Raw genomic sequence first — 17362 nt, 5'->3', positions numbered from 1 at the left:
CGGATTGGTTTTTCCGCCGTTTACAATTGCTCAATACGAAAAAATTGCAACGGCGACTAAAAAGTTGCGCAAAATACGATAAAGTCATGACGGCGACGAAAAAATTGCGCAAAATATGAAAAAAACACGACAGCGACGAAAAAGTCGCAAAATTTTCGTTTCCAATTCGATTTTTTCCCATTCCGGATTCAGATTCGTGGATTAGTAAATGTGCCCCTAAGTAACAGCAAGCATTTACCAAAACACAAAAGGGCTTATTTACAAACGCTCACACCGCAATGTGAAATCGCTGCGACTCTGTATTTTTAGAGGACCAAGCAGGACATTGACTGAGCAGTATATTCACAATATATACTTACGACAAATAACAAGTTCCGTTTTACAACCTAAATAACAAAGGGCCATTAGAGCCTAACAGGAAACGCTTCTCCCAGCATTCAATCGCATTGAGGCACAAATTATACTTTATTGTTTTTATTATCATGACAATACCCAATATTACATATTAACGCATGCACCCGCTACAACTTCCAGAACCCTTGGGTGGGACTAGGGCCGAGTTACGGGCAGCCCGGCCATTCCGCACCGCACGGACTTGTTTTGGGCACCACGTGACGAGGGGTTGTGTGCGCTGGGTCACGTGCTGGGGGCGGGGCGGGGAGGGAAAGGCGCTTGAAGGAAACAACAGAACCCTAAGAAAGTCCCAGTGAGTGCTAACATGGAGCCGGAGCGCTGTGTGAGTTTGTTCGTGTGCGTTCTGCTTGGTCTGGCCACAGCCATGGCGGCGGACACAGGTACGTTAGTTTGTATGAAATCTTCTTGTTAAGTGGCGGAATATATTTTTCTGGTGTAGGGAAAGCCAGCTTCGCTCTAGACTTTAGTAAAGCATATGTCTAACCTTTTCGCTGTTCCCACAATCCCCAATTTCGGGTATTGTATGTTCAACCCGGCCTTAACTTTGCTTTGAAATCCTAGGAACCCTGGGAGTTGTAGTTCTACACAGGAAAAAACAACAGGTTAAAGATCTCTTATGGGGCTTATTATATGAGAGGAGTTCCCATGCTAGGGAAGTAATAGGGTAAACCCCCGAACAGACATACGCCTTATTTACATATACTCATAAGGAGTTTATTTGGCAACGGTTCTGTACATATAGACTCCCATGGGTTGCTGGGAAGACATTACAAAGCAGTGGAGGAAATGGGCAAGTGTAAGAGTCAGGAGTGGAGGAAATGGGCAAGTGCAAGAGTCAGGAGTGGAGGAAATGGGCAAGTGTAAGAGTCAGGAGTGGAGGAAATGGGCAAGTGCAAGAGTCAGGAGTGGAGGAAATGGGCAAGTGCAAGAGTCAGGAGTGGAGGAAATGGGCAAGTGTAAGAGTCAGGAGTGGAGGAAATGGGCAAGTGCAAGAGTCAGGAGTGGAGGAAATGGGCAAGTGTAAGAGTCAGGAGTGGAGGAAATGGGCAAGTGCAAGAGTCAGGAGTGGAGGAAATGGGCAAGTGTAAGAGTCAGGAGTGGAGGAAATGGGCAAGTGTAAGAGTCAGGAGTGGAGGAAATGGGCAAGTGTAAGAGTCAGGAGTGGAGGAAATGGGCAAGTGTAAGAGTCAGGAGTGGAGGAAATGGGCAAGTGTAAGAGTCAGGAGTGGAGGAAATGGGCAAGTGTAAGAGTCAGGAGTGGAGGAAATGGGCAAGTGCAAGAGTCAGGAGTGGAGGAAATGGGCAAGTGCAAGAGTCAGGAGTGGAGGAAATGGGCAAGTGCAAGAGTCAGGAGTGGAGGAAATGGGCAAGTGTAAGAGTCAGGAGTGGAGGAAATGGGCAAGTGTAAGAGTCAGGAGTGGAGGAAATGGGCAAGTGTAAGAGTCAGGAGTGGAGGAAATGGGCAAGTGTAAGAGTCAGGAGTGGAGGAAATGGGCAAGTGTAAGAGTCAGGAGTGGAGGAAATGGGCAAGTGTAAGAGTCAGGAGTGGAGGAAATGGGCTAGTGTAACCCTTTAACAGCCAGCATTATTGGGACTGGGTCTTTGTGTTGCTTGCTAGTGATGTGCGGGTCAATTTGGTTGCCCAAATTTCAACTCGAACCATCCTCACTTGTGGGTAACCCATGTATCCAGCGGGTTTCTGGTCAACCCGCACATCACTACTGCTTAGGGGGTAGAATCCTCACTTTGGGAAAAATGTATCAACTTTCCTAGCTTTCTATTTTTTTTTTCTCTTATTAAAGTGTTGGGGTCAAGCCTTGCTTACATTGGGCATCCTGGTAATATAGCAGGCATAAGTAGTCATACTGATTGGCTCGTTTGGTTATGTAAGTTGCCCTGGCAAATGAACATTTGTTCCTTTTTCAGCAGGTAAGTATAGGCGCCTTTATTCAAAAGACATGAAAAGGTGCTTTTATTGACAACAGCCACATGGACCACCTGTGGGCTTGTACAGTTCTGTGATATAAATACATGACTTATGAAAAGTTGGGCAGTTCTGTGGAATACAGTTTATATGAGGGCTGACAAAAAGTTGACCCAACCCTAACCCGTCCGCTCCCAACCCGCGCCCAACCTGACCCTCTATTTATAGACCCACACCTGTCCTTCCTGCCCCCCCCCCCCATCTCTTATGTTGCAAAGGGGGGGTGAGGTAGAGTAGGCACATAGTAAGGTGCAGGCAGGGGGTGGATGGAAGAGCTTGGCTGGAACCTGCACGCAACCCGCAAATCTTTTGCGGATTTCAGCCTGAACCTGTCCTACTCATGAGTTTCGGCCAGACCTCACACATCATTAAAGTACAGGTCTAGTACAGGTGATGTTGCTCATAGCAACCAATCGGCAATAAGATTTGAACAGTCACCTACAAGTTAGAAAAACAAAGACCTAATTGGTTGCTACAGGCAACATCACCAGTGATATTTATCTCCAGTCTGCACTTTGCCTCACCCATTTGAATAATCACATCAGTAACAATAGGAGGGAAGAAACCTTAGCACAGACTGCACTCCTTTCCCTTCCCTCTCTGTGTAGCGGGTGTTGCCTCTTGAACTCTCTATACATGCAGAATGAAAGTGCCATTGCCATATTGCAGTAGTTAGCACTGCCAGTCAGTACACAAGTGGCGCCAGAGCAGGTCCTACATGACACCCATTCCAAATCCTGCTATGGAAATTGCACTAGTCTGTCACACACATTATACACAGCTGTCTGTTTTCAGGAGCCAGACAAGAGTACCAAGGGACTCTGCAAAACTGAGGTATGGGTTCCATAACTTTATCAATCAATCTTAAAGTAAACTAGGCAATCATCAGACCCAGAGGGCTTCCTGAACCTTGTAGGATACACTGGGGGTGCAGAATTCACAAAACAAGAGTAATTTAACTCCAGATTTGTAATGCATAGCAACCAGTCAGCAATTAGCTTTGGTTAGTCAGCTGCAGCAAAACTTTGGTTGCTCTGTAATTGCTATTGGAAGCAGTATTAGTACTGTCCCTTTGTTTTTGTTTTTTTCTCTCTTGGTTCTCACTCAGGAACACTGTAGCACAAATTGGCCAAGATTGTGACAAACCATGCAAGGCATTATGGGAATTGGAGTGATGTCTGAAGGAGGGCTGGCTTTTGACAGCTGACAGTTTAAAGTCGGAAACAGTGAAACCAGGGACAGATATACCACCTTAAGTTGCTGTTACATTAACAAATAACTTTAAAAGCATTAAACATTTTTAAAAATCTGTATTATCAAGCAGAATGTTCAAAGGAGCAGAAGCTGGAAACCATTAAACTGGAAGCTCCCCTTAAAATCAGCTTTTATTATGCTGTAGGCAGTGAAATTCTTAAGAAAATTTGCAGTTGGTCTTCTTTTTTACCTTTTTGCTTCTGCAGATCTTTACTTTGCAATATAAACTTATAAGTGGTTGCTAGGGTCCCAAATAGGCACTGGTTAAAATAGCAGACTGGACAGTGAGATAAATTTGTATGACCATAACAGATAGCATTTTCACTTTTATGCAGAGGTGAATAGAAAGAGAATCGTTCAAATACTTCAAAAGTAAGTGCTGAAGACCAGTTAATTAAAAGGCGAACATCCCTTTAAATCAGATTTTGAAAGGGTTCTTATATAATCTGATCCCATGACCACCTTATTCATGTTTCATCTTAGATTATAGCATTCTTTTACTGTTGGGCAGTCATAAGGCTTGTAATCACTTCCCCAGTGCAAAGGGGAAATATTTGCCTGCTAATAGAACAAACAAATGGGAGACTAGAGAGAAAGCTGCATAAATACAAAACCTACTGCTAGTTGCTATAGATTCTCTTTGCACAGTCTGTGCCAAACCAAAAATTGACTTGTTAACCATTCAGAAATGACCAAATCAGTTTGAGGGGCTAGGTTATTTGACTGTGTAAAACTAATGAGAATTATAGTTAGAGACAATGAGCAGCACAATGTGTGTTTGGCTGTAAGGAAGGCAAGCCATTCACATGACAGCCAGAGAACAACTTTACCAGTCAAGCCGGAAAATTGTTCATCACATTTTTCACATGGCATGCTTTAATTCTGTTTGTCTAGTTCTATAACTATAAAAACTGGGTTCAGCTAGTCCCTTTGCATAACTACATCTAGTTTTTGGGTCTGTCTTGTGACATCGCTATGAGATGAATAAGTAAAGCTAGCCTTCTCACTAGTGATGAGCGGGTCAGAAAATTTTCAACTTGAACCCTAACCCTGCTGTTTTCCAGCCCAAAGCCCTTTTTTACTTTATGATCTACACTTGACCCATATCCCCTCTGATGACCTTTATTCTTGCCGGTGGGATGTTATTCTTGCCGGTGGGAGATTAGTCGCCATCGGTAACGATGCTTTATCACCAGGCGACTAATCTCCCCGTGTGCCACTGCCCTAAAACACACTGAACACACAGCTAAACACGTGGATTTTGGGTTAGGCCACCTATCGCTACTGCCCCCCTCTTTAGTCAGACAAACAAGTCTGCTGCTCCAATTACTCCAGTGACTGTAGTCATAATTATTTTTTATTGTTCCACGTTCACATCAGCCTCTTCCCCAGTGGGGCTTAGGATGAAAACACACGGAGTTACTAGTAGCAGCTACTTTTTTTATGTCTACTAAGGGCAGTGGCACATGGGGAAATAAGTCGCCCTGCGACAAATCTTCATTACCGCGGGCAACTAATCTCCCCACAGTACCATCCCACCATCGATTCGCTTTCCTGAAGTCAGGCGACTTTGGGAAAACAAAGCAATGCGTTTGCCATCCCACCAGCGATTTACATTCTTGCCAGTGGGATGGCATTGCGGGGAAGATTTGTTGCGAGGCGTCTAATCTCCCCGTGTGCCACTACCTTAAACCCCAGAAAATACCATAGACAATACTGAGAACTGCCTCTGCTAAAACACCCGTTGAGACAATTATCAGTAAATGATCAGCATTATCTATTTTAGGACAGTGGTACACAGGGAGATTAGTCACCCCGTGACAAATCTTCATTGTCGCAGGCGACTAATCTCCTCGCAATTCCATCCCACCGGCTAGAATGTTAATCGTCGGCATACACGTCACTTTGGGTTCCCGAAGTCGCCTGAAGTTTCCTTGCGAGACAATATCGGGCAACCAATGCGATGCCGGTGATTTACATTCTTGGTGGTAGGATGGCATATCGGGGAGATTAGTAATAAACCTTCAATACCGCAGGCGACTAATCTCCTGCGGTAGCCACTGCCCTTAAGCTGGCCATACATTTAAATATCTGCAAGTTAGCACTTTATACATAAGGTTTATTCTCCCTTTATCCACCTATTAAGATTATATAAGAGTTTGGTTATTCAGTATTGGGCTGTTTCAGGCTTTTGTTAAGGCTTGGTGGGCTGCAGGAGAAATACAGGTTCTCAGTCTCTTTTCAGCAGTTTTCATCCAAATTTTACCCTAGTTCAGTATGGCCTCAGCAGTCTTCTGTATTAGTGCCTGAGACTGGTTAGTAAATGTGTGTTTGATACAGAAACACTACTACTGTTCATAAAATACCCTGCTGTGTAGCAATAGGGGCAGCCATTCAAGCTGAAAAAAATGGAGAAAAGGCACAGGTTACATAGCAGATAAAACACAATTGTATCCTACAGAGCTTATCTGTTAAAATTTGTAATTGGTCTTTTTTTATTTTTTTGTTGTGTATCAGGCTTAGAATTGTAAGGCCTATCTGATTTATAGGGGTTAATTACCCTAACAACCATGAAGTACTTAAGGGCTCTGGCACACGGGGAGATTAGTCGCCCGCGACTGTGCCTGTGCCAGAGCCCTAAGACCTCAGAATGGAAGTTAGATAGGACAGGGTTCAGATACAAATACTGCATTATTAAAGACCAGATAAAAAAGTTATTTAAAATATGTTAAAGATCAATTTTTCCTTGAAATGATCAATATATTTATATTCCAGTGTTTTATATCAATATACATAACAGGGCCACTGTATTTTCAAAATAGTTTTGCAGAACTTTGCTTAGTACTACAACTGTCTATGCCGGTATAATGTTGTGGCATAGCCTATGAGAAAACCTAAACCAATACCCAGGTGACATACCCTACCTACCCAGAAATTGTATGATTGACCATGTAAATGTTTGGCCTTAGTGTAAGGGACATAGAACATACAAATAATTCTTTTGCCATTCTAAGCTCCACGGATGTCTTTCATTCTAGCCCCCATACACGGGCCGATTTTTTTACTGTCAAACGACCGATTCCCGAACGATCCGATACTATCGTTAAGTTATCGTATAGTTGATGGTGTGTGAACGATCGTCGGCCCACTAATCGACCCGACATTATCGTCCCCAAAATTGATCGGCCAGGTTTAAAAAATTTTAGCCGTTTAACGATAAAATCTGCCAGTTGGTGTGAGTGTCAGACATTTGTCTTCGAACTATTGTTCTCTGCGCATGTCATGATTGCCAGCAGCGGAAGTCAACGAACATAAATAAATACCGCTTCCGCCACGACATTGGATTGTATGTAGATGTACGATTGTACGTATTTTATGATAATGATATGATGAAATCTTTTGCAAATTATCGTTGCCCGTGGATGGCATATTGTATGGAAACCCGATCGCCATACGATCGTTTGTCGATATAATCGTTCGTCGCACAACGAGTGAAATCGCCTCGTGTATGGGGACCTTAACTCATAACTGTTTAAAGGGGTAGTTCACCTTTAAGTTAACTTTTAGTATGTTATAGAATGGCCAATTCAGTTGGTCTTTATTTTTAATTTTTTATACTTTTTGAATTATTTGCATTCTTTTGACTCTTCCAGCTTTACCCCACTTCCCCCAGCAGCCAAAAAAAAAGTTGCTCTGTGAGGCTACAATTTTAAATTGTCTCAGAATAGCATGCTCTATATCAAACTAAGTTAACTCAAAGGTGAACAACACTTTTAAGTGGCATAAAACATAGAATCTGCAAATCAGAAGTACTGGTGTGCTTGCGCGCCGTATTCGTCTACTTTTTCTGGTTCCATTTTCCTTGGAACAAAGGTGAACAATATGTTGCCAGTTGCTGAATTTGGCCTAATCATGAGCTTTTTAAAGGTAATTTAAATAATAATAATGTGTTTTTAAAAAGCCCTTCCTGTTTGGCAGCTACGGTGAATACACATATGTTTACAGTTGAACTAATGTGTGATGTTTTTAGTATTTCCAGTGAATGCCCTGTGGTTTGTTTTGCAGAATGCTTCCTCATGAACAACACAAGCTGTGACAAATGTCTACAGAATGTCAAGGTAACTTATACTAATGTAAAGAAACCTTTATATGACTTGTGGTTCATCCTTACACAATATATTAAATGTCTGTTGTAGTCAGCAGTACCAATTATACCTTCATTTTGAATTGTCATGTGTCAAGGCAGCGTGTCATGTGTTTATATAATACTTTATGAGCTGGACAACAGTGAGTTATGAAGGTGCCTTTGAAATCAGTTGCTAATTATTTTAGCAAGTTCAGTTGTCATGAGAATTATAGAATAAGATTCAGAGCAATTTTTACCATAAGTCAGAAATCTTGCCTCAGGCAGCAATATTCCATGTTTTTTTGGCTCTTTTAAGGGAGCAGCTTCCCTCAGGATGCCATAGTGTCCCTAAACTGAATCTATTTTGTTCAGCAACTCTCCCGCTTGGAATTTCAGCAGCTATCTTGTTGCTTGTTGTTTACCTTAGCAACCAGGCAGCAGTTTGAGTGGAGACTGGAATATGAATAGGAGGGGGTCTGAAAAATAAAGATAAGTAATAAAAAGCAACCATAATAATAAAATTATAAGCTCTCAGCCCAATATTTTTTTAGCTGCTGGGGTCGGTGACCCCCATTTAAAAGCTGGAAAGATGAGGAGAAAGGCAAATAATTTTAAAACTTTAACAAATAAATAATGAAGACAAATTGAAAAAGTGCTAGGATTAGGGCATTCTATAACATATTAAAGTTAACCTAAAGGTGGACCATCTCTTTAAAGCTTGCCACAGTCTGCCACGGTGAAATTCCAACACAGACTGTTAAGGACTGGTTTGTTAGTGGGTTAAGTTCAACCCATGATAAATATTCCCTTAATTTTCCATTCAAATAGTCTAACTAGATAAGTTGTATGTCGCGGTTATGCTATGTGCTTGCTTTTACCTTGGCCCCTTAGGAGCTGAGAAACCATTTCAGTGCTAGCCAATCGTGGTCACTTATGATTAGAATTGCTGGCACATTCTTTTAAGACTGAGCGCACACACACACAAAAACCTCGCTCTGCATTCCTCATTGCACTTCATTTAGACGCATGCTGGAGCTTCCTTTTGGAACTATGTAACTAAGTGCGGCTCTGGCATACTGTAGGCGACTATCAGTAATCCTCCACACGGTGGCAAATCTATGCTTTTCCCCATAATCCTGCTGCAAATACCTTGCTAAAGATTTGCAGGGTCATTTTCTTGGTCATTGTTAAGAATTTAGTGGTAACTGTTATCTTTACAATAAACCTTATGTCACAGCACACAGGCTAAATTCCTCTGTGCCTCCCTATGGCGCCATTACTCACATCCCATCCCAGCTCCTCTTACAGCTTTCCCTAAGGCTAATGCCACATTGAACACGTCAGGTGCAGGCGCATGTAGCCGGTATCTGTCAAAGAACGCAAGACTTCTCATTTTTAGCAGATAACGTCTACATGTGCCTGCACCCAAGCATATTCAGTGCTTTCGGGTGCAGGCACAGGTAGGAGGATTTTACAGTTGGGGGGCATATTCTGTGTGGCATTAGTTTAATGTCTGTGTTCCATTGCTTCATCTTTTGTCACTAATACTAACCACAGCATCTCTGTTAGTGAATTGAGCAATCGGTATCAAGTACTCTGTCGGTGTGCCTGTCATTAAAGGAGAAGGAAAGGCTAGTAAAGAGTTAATCTCAAGCTGCAGGCATACCTTCAGTTCTCTCAATAGTGCCCTTAAGTCTCCCCATATTTCTCCCGTTCAGAAGATCAGAAGCCAAACAGGAAGAAAAAACGCTGAGCTGTGTAAGGAAAGTTCCCATAATGCCTCGCTCCTGCACAGACACTCAGACCAAGTGAACATGCTCAGTTAGTAATACTATGAGTCAGCTTCCTGCTGATTGGCTCAGATCCACATTCCTAAGGGGGGGAGTGAGTTCTTAGCATTCTTGAGGGAGGGGGGAGCAGAAAGCTGCTTGTCTCTGGTACAGGAATTACAGACAGTGCTTATGGCTGTATTTGCATAGACCTTTCTGATAAAACTTACTTAGTTTTTAAATTTCTTTCTCCTGGTTTATGTTTTCCACAGTACGCAAAGCCTGTTGTAAATTTCCCACAAATACACCCATCGATGTATTTTCCCACTACCTGTCCCTACTGGCGCGATACTTTTTTAAAATATGGCAACATTTACAGCCTAATTTGGAGAATAATTGAAAAAAACTTGTGTATTAGGTTTTGTTTTTCTTTTTAAAGTGATACTTTTTTTCACTGTTAGTCCCTAAACCTGACTGTTTTGCCAACCTGACTGTCCCTTCTCAGCCTGTCAGTTATAGCTTCTAATGCTTCTAATGCTAACGGCCTACTGCTGCACAAATATGGCCGCCCCCTCATAGAAGAACATGGGGGATCAGATAAGGTATGGAAAAGCATCAGGAAATACTTTTATGGCAAAATTATAAAGTTCATGCAAAGATGATAGATGTAAACAAGGTTTCATTTCTGGTGTCAGTATCTCTTTAAGGTTTGGGGAATAAGCTGGTAACTAAATGGCTATTTCAGTTGTTAGAATAACATTCTTCCTGCTTTTTTGCAGTGCCTTTGGTGCAATACAGATTCCAAGTGTGTGGATTATCCAGTAAAGAATGTTCTTCCTCCTTCCTCACTTTGTAAACTGCGGGATGCCCGCTGGGGAGTCTGTTGGGGTGAGTGCCCATTTTACATTTTGTGTAAATAACGATGCAGTGGAGAAATCTGCATCTAACAGAATTTTGTTTGTTCTGTGTGACCCACTATAAAAATTTTTATTTTTGTTCAATAGAGGTTTGTGTCATGCCCATAAGCCATATTGCTCAACTCTTAACCCTTTACTTGCCAAGAAAGTAGGTACTACGTTCTTGCAGGAAAAGACTCTCACTCTGCACTGGTGGCTTTTGCAACAAGCCAAGGTGCTAACGTGGTTTTGCGACATGATTGCCGCAGGACTCGACTTCTAACAGCAGACATGATCGCGCAAGTCTGCTGCATTTAAAGCGGTTCATAATTCTGCCCTACCCTAAATCTCTGATCTCATCTCTAAATACCAACCAACCCTCTTGTTACGCTCCTATACTGACCTGCTCCTCAACTTCTCTCTCATAACCTTCTCTCACACATGCATTCAAGACTTTGCAAGGGCCACACCACTTTTCTGGAATTTGCTCCAAGAATCTGTCCAACTTTCTCCCAATCTTTCTTCCTTCAAAAGATCTCGAAAAACACATTTATTTAGAGAGGTTTACCCTCATTAAGTTTAGCATAACCTCAGTAGGCTGCCCAAAAGCTATATGTGCTAAATCTCTTGCGTTGCTTAATTCTGATCTTGCCAATTCCCATACCTTATGTCTTAAGGTGGGCATACACGGGCCGATTCTAGCTGGCGAAATCAATCCATTTAACCGATTCGGCAGCTTATCTGCCCGTGTATGGGCACAGACAACGGGCCTGTCTCACATTTGGCCTGAAATTGGCCAGATCTTGCGGTTTGATTTTTCCGTCTGATCAGGGACCGCGTCAGCTCGTTGATGTGGTCCCTGACCCAGCAGCGCCTATACTTGCTGTCCTAATTCAACCAAATTGGCCCCAAATCACCCACCCTTAGGTGGGGATATCGGGAGGTCGCCAAGTGAGTGGATCTTACCGTGTATGGCCACCTCTAAACCCCTCTTCTTATGAATGGTAAGCTCTTTTGGGCAGGGCCCTCTTCATCTCTTGTATGGGTTATTGGTTGTTTTGTATATAATTATATATCTATCCAGTGTATAAACCTACTTATTGTATGCTTATTCTAGCATATTTTAATAGCTTAGGTTGTCCTGAAAAAAAACGTATATCATTTCCCTGGGAAAACAAAGTCCAAGGAAAGGCCCCTAAAGTGAAAGATCAAAATGTTCAAAAACTGATTGGCAATAAAAGTTCCAGACGTGCCAAATTGGCTGGCAGTAAATGCGTTAAAGAGGCAGTATACACAAAACACAGTATACAAAAATTATCAACCCAAAGGTTGAATGTAGACTTTGTTTATGAGTAGTGTATGTTCTAATAATTTTAAAATATAATTTAAAAGTTCCGCCAAGTATGAGGTGTCTAGTAAGGGCAGTATTAGAAATGACAAGGGTACAATTACAGGAAAATCTTTTTCTTAGATATTATGCTGTATGGAATCCTACACCTAAGTCATCGTGTGATCTAATATCTTGTGATGAGTTGATAATAGCATGTGAGACTATAGCTGGTCTTTCACAAAACATTATTTTTAGCTAGAAAAAAATCTTGATTTCTTGTAAAATGCAGTTGAGCTTGTGCAACACAAACTCATTACATTGTAACTTCTACTTTTCAGTGAATTTTGAAGCCATGATAATCGCCATGTCTGTTGTTGGCGGGAGCCTTATTTTCGCTCTGATCATTTGCTGCTGCTGTTGCTGCAGGAAGAAGAAGCCAAGAAAGCAAGTATCATTTTAATGTTCCTTTGGATATTCTCTTGTGCATAACAGTTTAGCCTATTCTGGTGTTTGAAATTATTCAACAAAGATCAAATATTTGTTCATAAATATATATTGCAATTATCAAGTACATTTCTCTCATGCTTTATACCATATTTCCTCATTAGTTTTGTGAACTTTTTTCTGTCATGCCGTTGCATAAATTTGCACTCAACAGGATATTTGTCTGTTTACTGAACAATTTTATTTTTAACAGTACTGGCCTGGAGGATGAAAGAGAAGCAAGAGAAAAGGAGCAAAGGCGAACCCGTCAAGAAGAAAGGTAACTGGAGGCAACTTCCCTTAGTGGTTTTGAAATGGAAATATTCCTAATTAAGATGTAGCTTGATACTTTCGTTCCAGGGCTTTCTTGGTTTATAAAACAGTTCTTAACTCCCTTTATGTTCTACCTAAAGTCATTATATAGTGTCTCCCCATAATGCTGAATATTATGTAATATATACAGAAAAAGTATAACCAATTGCACTGTACTAACACACGTAACTATATATATAATTATTATTAGTATTTATTGGTCCAATTGATACATTTTGTTGAATATAATTTTAACATCTAACCTGAGTTTTATTTTTAGGAGGGCTGAAATGAAGACTCGCCATGATGAAATAAGGAAAAAATATGGTAACTTGATCTCTATTTCCTAAAGTTATTGCACAACAATGTGATGCGCAGTCAGTCCAGGTTTCATGCTTCATATTTCTTTAAAGAGACAGCGTCTGTACGCCGTGGGGAAAAAAAACTCCTTTTATCCGTCTGTACGAAGTGGGGAAATCTTTAAAATGTTATCTTTAAAATGTAAATCTATCTTTAACCAATGAAGGAAGGATAGATATATAATAATATAGATTTGGTCCATCACAATGGGGGCATCACTGGGCACTATCTGGTCCAGGAGGGAGCAAATCTAAGCATATAATAAAGCCAGTTCATTGGCTGCATTGTCATCTCTCCATAACATGGACCTCCTCCTCTATAGAAATGTTTAACAATTTTTTATAATGTTTGGGAGTTCATTGTAACTGCAGGGACTACAGAGTTGAGGCCATTAAAAAGAATGTACTGTAACTGAACAAACACATCAGCTCATAATTCCACTCACAATTGTTTCCCTCCTTCTCCAGGTTTATTTAAAGAGGATAACCCTTATTCCAAATTTGAGAGTTAGTTTCCTGGATATTGTCACCAATCCGCCAGCTGAAGCAAGGACAGCTGAAAGTGTTCTTTATGGAATCATTCCTGATCTTTTGGCACCTTTAAACCCAGCGATGCAAGTTTAACCAAAAGCTGCTCCGTTATGTATCCATAGCAATAATTTAACCAGCTTGACCTAAATCCTAACATTTCTAAAAGGATTTGAACTTAACACTACTTTGAAGAACAATTTTTACCTTAGTATTTTTTTCTAACTAAAGCTATCTCACAGTGATTTTTGTATTTTCCTTTTGAACATTGAAAACTTTCATACATGTTTAGCAGTAGCCATATAGCTGCCTTTTCAAATATTGCTTAATGACCTGCTGTTTTGATGAAACCGTATGGGACTGCTTTATAACTTACTACTAGAGCAGGTCATTTCGCTGGCAGAATTTGCCATTGGTCTTGTGCTGTACTTTTATTTGTTTCTTCCATTTAGTTTGCCTTTATCCCAAACCTAATTGCAGGTATTCTGCCCCACTAAATTATGAAAGGAGTCCTTGCACAACAAACTGTTAAAAGCTTTAGGGGTGACTGTATACTCTGAGTGCCAAGACATAAAGAAAAGTACAGCATGTATCTTGGGCAATGGCGTAGGTGCTGATTGCTTCTTAAAGTAGGGGGTAGTTGACATGCCCAGGCTATTCATATACTGTGAACATAATCTTTTATCCTACATTATTGCCACCGTATATGTTTTGGGAAGTAGCAAAAGGACATGTGAAAAATATAGTGCTTATTTCACTTGCCAAAGAAACCTCAAATATTTTAGAGCTTATGTGTATGCCTTAGTGAGATTTAGTTGCTGGGAAAAACGTGAGCAAATAATCCACGACAAGATAAAAAGTTATTTTTATGTTTAAAACACTTCGGTAAGACTGATGTTTTTTAAATATATATATATATATAATATATATATATATATATATATATATATATATAATATACACCTATTAACTTTAATTTCTTGGTGGCTTCCTCTTTCTAAAAATAGAAATATACAACTAATTGCCTCATTTCAGAGCTTTATTCAAAAAACCACCAACTGACAGGGTTACCTGTTCTAAGGAACACTTTGAAAGCCCAGGACACTATGAAAGAATCACATTCCCCAATAGAAGTGCCATAGTCTATTAACAGAAGTAGTGCCTTTCAAGATTGCCTAATTGTAATTTTTAATGCTTTTTTGCTAAATAGATAGCATTGAAAAAAAACATTACTTATGTATTAGTAATGTTTACCGCCATTTACTTTCCCTTTAAATAAATGGTAGATGATGACAGCAAATGTTGTTATATGCTCAGTTACACCCACTCTATCTAGATTTGTTGCACCTTCAAAAAAAACCCACTTTCTATTTACTGTTTATTAAGGGTCTGTAAATGGAAAATGCATACTACTCAAATAGGGTACAGTTTCACTTTAATACTATACCACAAAAGGCCTATATTCATACTAGTAACAAATATTGTACATAGGTGACTTTTTTTGTGAATCATTACTGCAGTAATGTTATTGTATCTAAATCTGTTTCATGGCAATTTTTGTAACTTATCCAATAAAACCTTTAAAAGGTATGGTGTAACCTCTTATTTCTTACTGGCAAAAAAAACAAATGATGGACATTGTTGTAGAGAATTGGTACTCTGCATTTCCCCTGCTTCAATCCAGATGCCCTAAACTGCTGCCAGATTCTTAACACATTTAGTGAACATGAAGCAGCACATTTAAAAGGATTCATATCTAATAGGCTGTGAAAAAAGTAAACAATTATATTGACCATAGGACTAATCATTTGGACCATTCAGTGATGTAAGTTTAACCAAATCCACTGATCATTTGGCACATTCAGTGATTCAGTAAGTTTAACCAAAAATTTACATTAAAGGAGATGTCAAATGTAAATTTGATATCATGTCTAATGCCAAGGGGGCCTTACCGCCATCGTAACCACATACATTATGCCCTCTCTCCTACAGCCTGCACCGGCATATTCTTGTATTTGCCCATTTGTGTGTCACCGGCGGCCATTTTGCCGGGTGATGTCATCAAGTATGTGTGTATATGTTCCAAATGCGCATGCGATTGGCTCATTGAAGGATTGACTGAAGTGGGCGTGGTTAAAGAGGTCATATCTTCCACTGAGTAGAGAAGGTATTCATCTCACATGCGCATGCTCACTAAAACGGATTGGCAGTGCTCATGTGCACCACGCCAGGCAGACAAGGAGATTATGAAGGGAGGGGGGAGAGGGAGTTACCGAGCTGTGCACTGAGAAACTCCAAAGGATCGCTTCAGCTTCACTGTTTGCTTTTGAGGGACAGGTATTTAAAATATGCTGTGAGGCTTTTCTCTGCTAAAATTTTTGGTTGATAGCTTCCGAATACAAAAAAATCGTATTTTTCGTACTGTGCGTCTTTTTTGCAACTTTATCATACTTTGCGAGAAAATCATATTGTCGCGCCGAGTACGAAAGTTTCTGATTCATTCTAGCTTTGGTATCGTGACTTTCCTTGGGCCAGGTTGGAGCTACAGAGTGCCATTGAGTCCTATGGGAGACTTTCAAAATCATGCACTGAAGGTTCAAAGTCGGAAAGGTTTTCCCGTTGGTTATGATTGTTTGGATACAAAAATTGTGACTTTCGGATCGCCAGTACAATATTCTTGCGACTAATATTTTTTTAAAGCATTTTCGTGATATTTGCGATCATCAGAAATTATCGTTACTAATCTGAATTTTACCCATTTCGGGATCTGAACTCGTACTTTGATGAATTAGCCCCTTAGTAGAGCATTTATTACATCCACATTCTTTGCAAATCACGTGAACCCAAATGCAGGATGTGTTGTATTTATCCATTGTTTCTGTATATTTTGGAACATATCCTGTGTTGTAGTCCTACAGTTCATTTGGAAACTGTCAGTCATCAGACCTGGCTTAACTCCTGATAGGTCACTTGGCAAGATGCAGAGATTAATACTCCACATTTGATCAATATAAAAGTGGCTGTAAGGATTAAAGTGGATCACAAAGAGAGATTAAAACATCTGAAAAAAAAAATTCCAGGGGGCCTTAGCTTCTAGGCCATAGGATCAATGTAATACCCCTTTTCTTACTGGTCAGTTTTAAATACCAGCATCATTTCTAGGAGTCAAACCGAGGGATGGTGCCTTAACAGATGCTGGGGTTTGATGTTGAAAAAGCAGGTTGTGGCTTTCAAATATGATTGCAAGGCCTATGGGGCTTCCTTGGGCATTTTTGTTACTAGGGAAGCAATGACAGGTGAATATGTGCCAATACTAAACAGATGATGATGTGTAGAAGATGCCAGACTTTCTGTAAAGGTTTAGTAACGGTGATCCCAGTGGGAATTCTGGGAACTAATCCCAAAGAGCTCCACAAAAATCACATTGGGGTTAAACCTATGGGCTAAAGCCAAAAAACTCACCCATATTCTATTCATTTCTATGGGATTTTTTGAAGAGTATTCATTAAATGGAAAGTTCTAACTTTCACCCATTGAAAGGCACAGGTAGGACACATTTACAGTAGTAGATTTTCAATTGATAGAAGTGGGGTGATTGATTGGGCCATTTTAGCAGCTTTATTTTCTTTCTCTGAAACTAACTGAGAGTTTACTAGACTGTGTGTTTGGGATCATTGTCTTGCTGAAATGTCCATCCTCTTTTTATCTTCAGCGTCCTGGTAGATGGCAACAGATTCTTATCAAGAATGTCCCAGTACATTTCTCCATTCATCCTTCCTTCAGTTAAATGAAATCAGCCAGTACCATATGCTGAAAAATAGCCCCATGCCATGTTGTTCCCACCTCCAAACATAAGTGGTGGTAAGGTGTTTTGAGGGTGACCCACAGTGCCATTTCTCCTTTAAAC

The 17362-nt window shown here is 40.4% G+C and overlaps 1 protein-coding gene across 1 annotated transcript; it reads left to right on the top strand.

The window, feature by feature from the left end:
* Positions 1–667: 667 nt before the first annotated feature.
* On the top strand, positions 668–15045 carry pttg1ip.1 (pituitary tumor-transforming 1 interacting protein, gene 1). The gene is given in 7 exon segments (NM_001127014.2): positions 668–794; positions 7718–7770; positions 10327–10435; positions 12112–12217; positions 12471–12536; positions 12849–12895; positions 13396–15045. Coding segments are annotated over 7 exon segments (501 nt in total). The 5' UTR covers positions 668–718; the 3' UTR covers positions 13440–15045.
* Positions 15046–17362: the final 2317 nt, after the last annotated feature.

The sequence above is a fragment of the Xenopus tropicalis genome, chromosome 9 (genome assembly GCF_000004195.4).
Source record: "Xenopus tropicalis strain Nigerian chromosome 9, UCB_Xtro_10.0, whole genome shotgun sequence".
In the NCBI taxonomy this organism is placed as follows: Eukaryota; Metazoa; Chordata; class Amphibia; order Anura; family Pipidae; genus Xenopus; species Xenopus tropicalis.
Note: the sequence above shows the minus strand (reverse complement) of the source record. Positions and strands in the feature narration are given on the sequence as shown.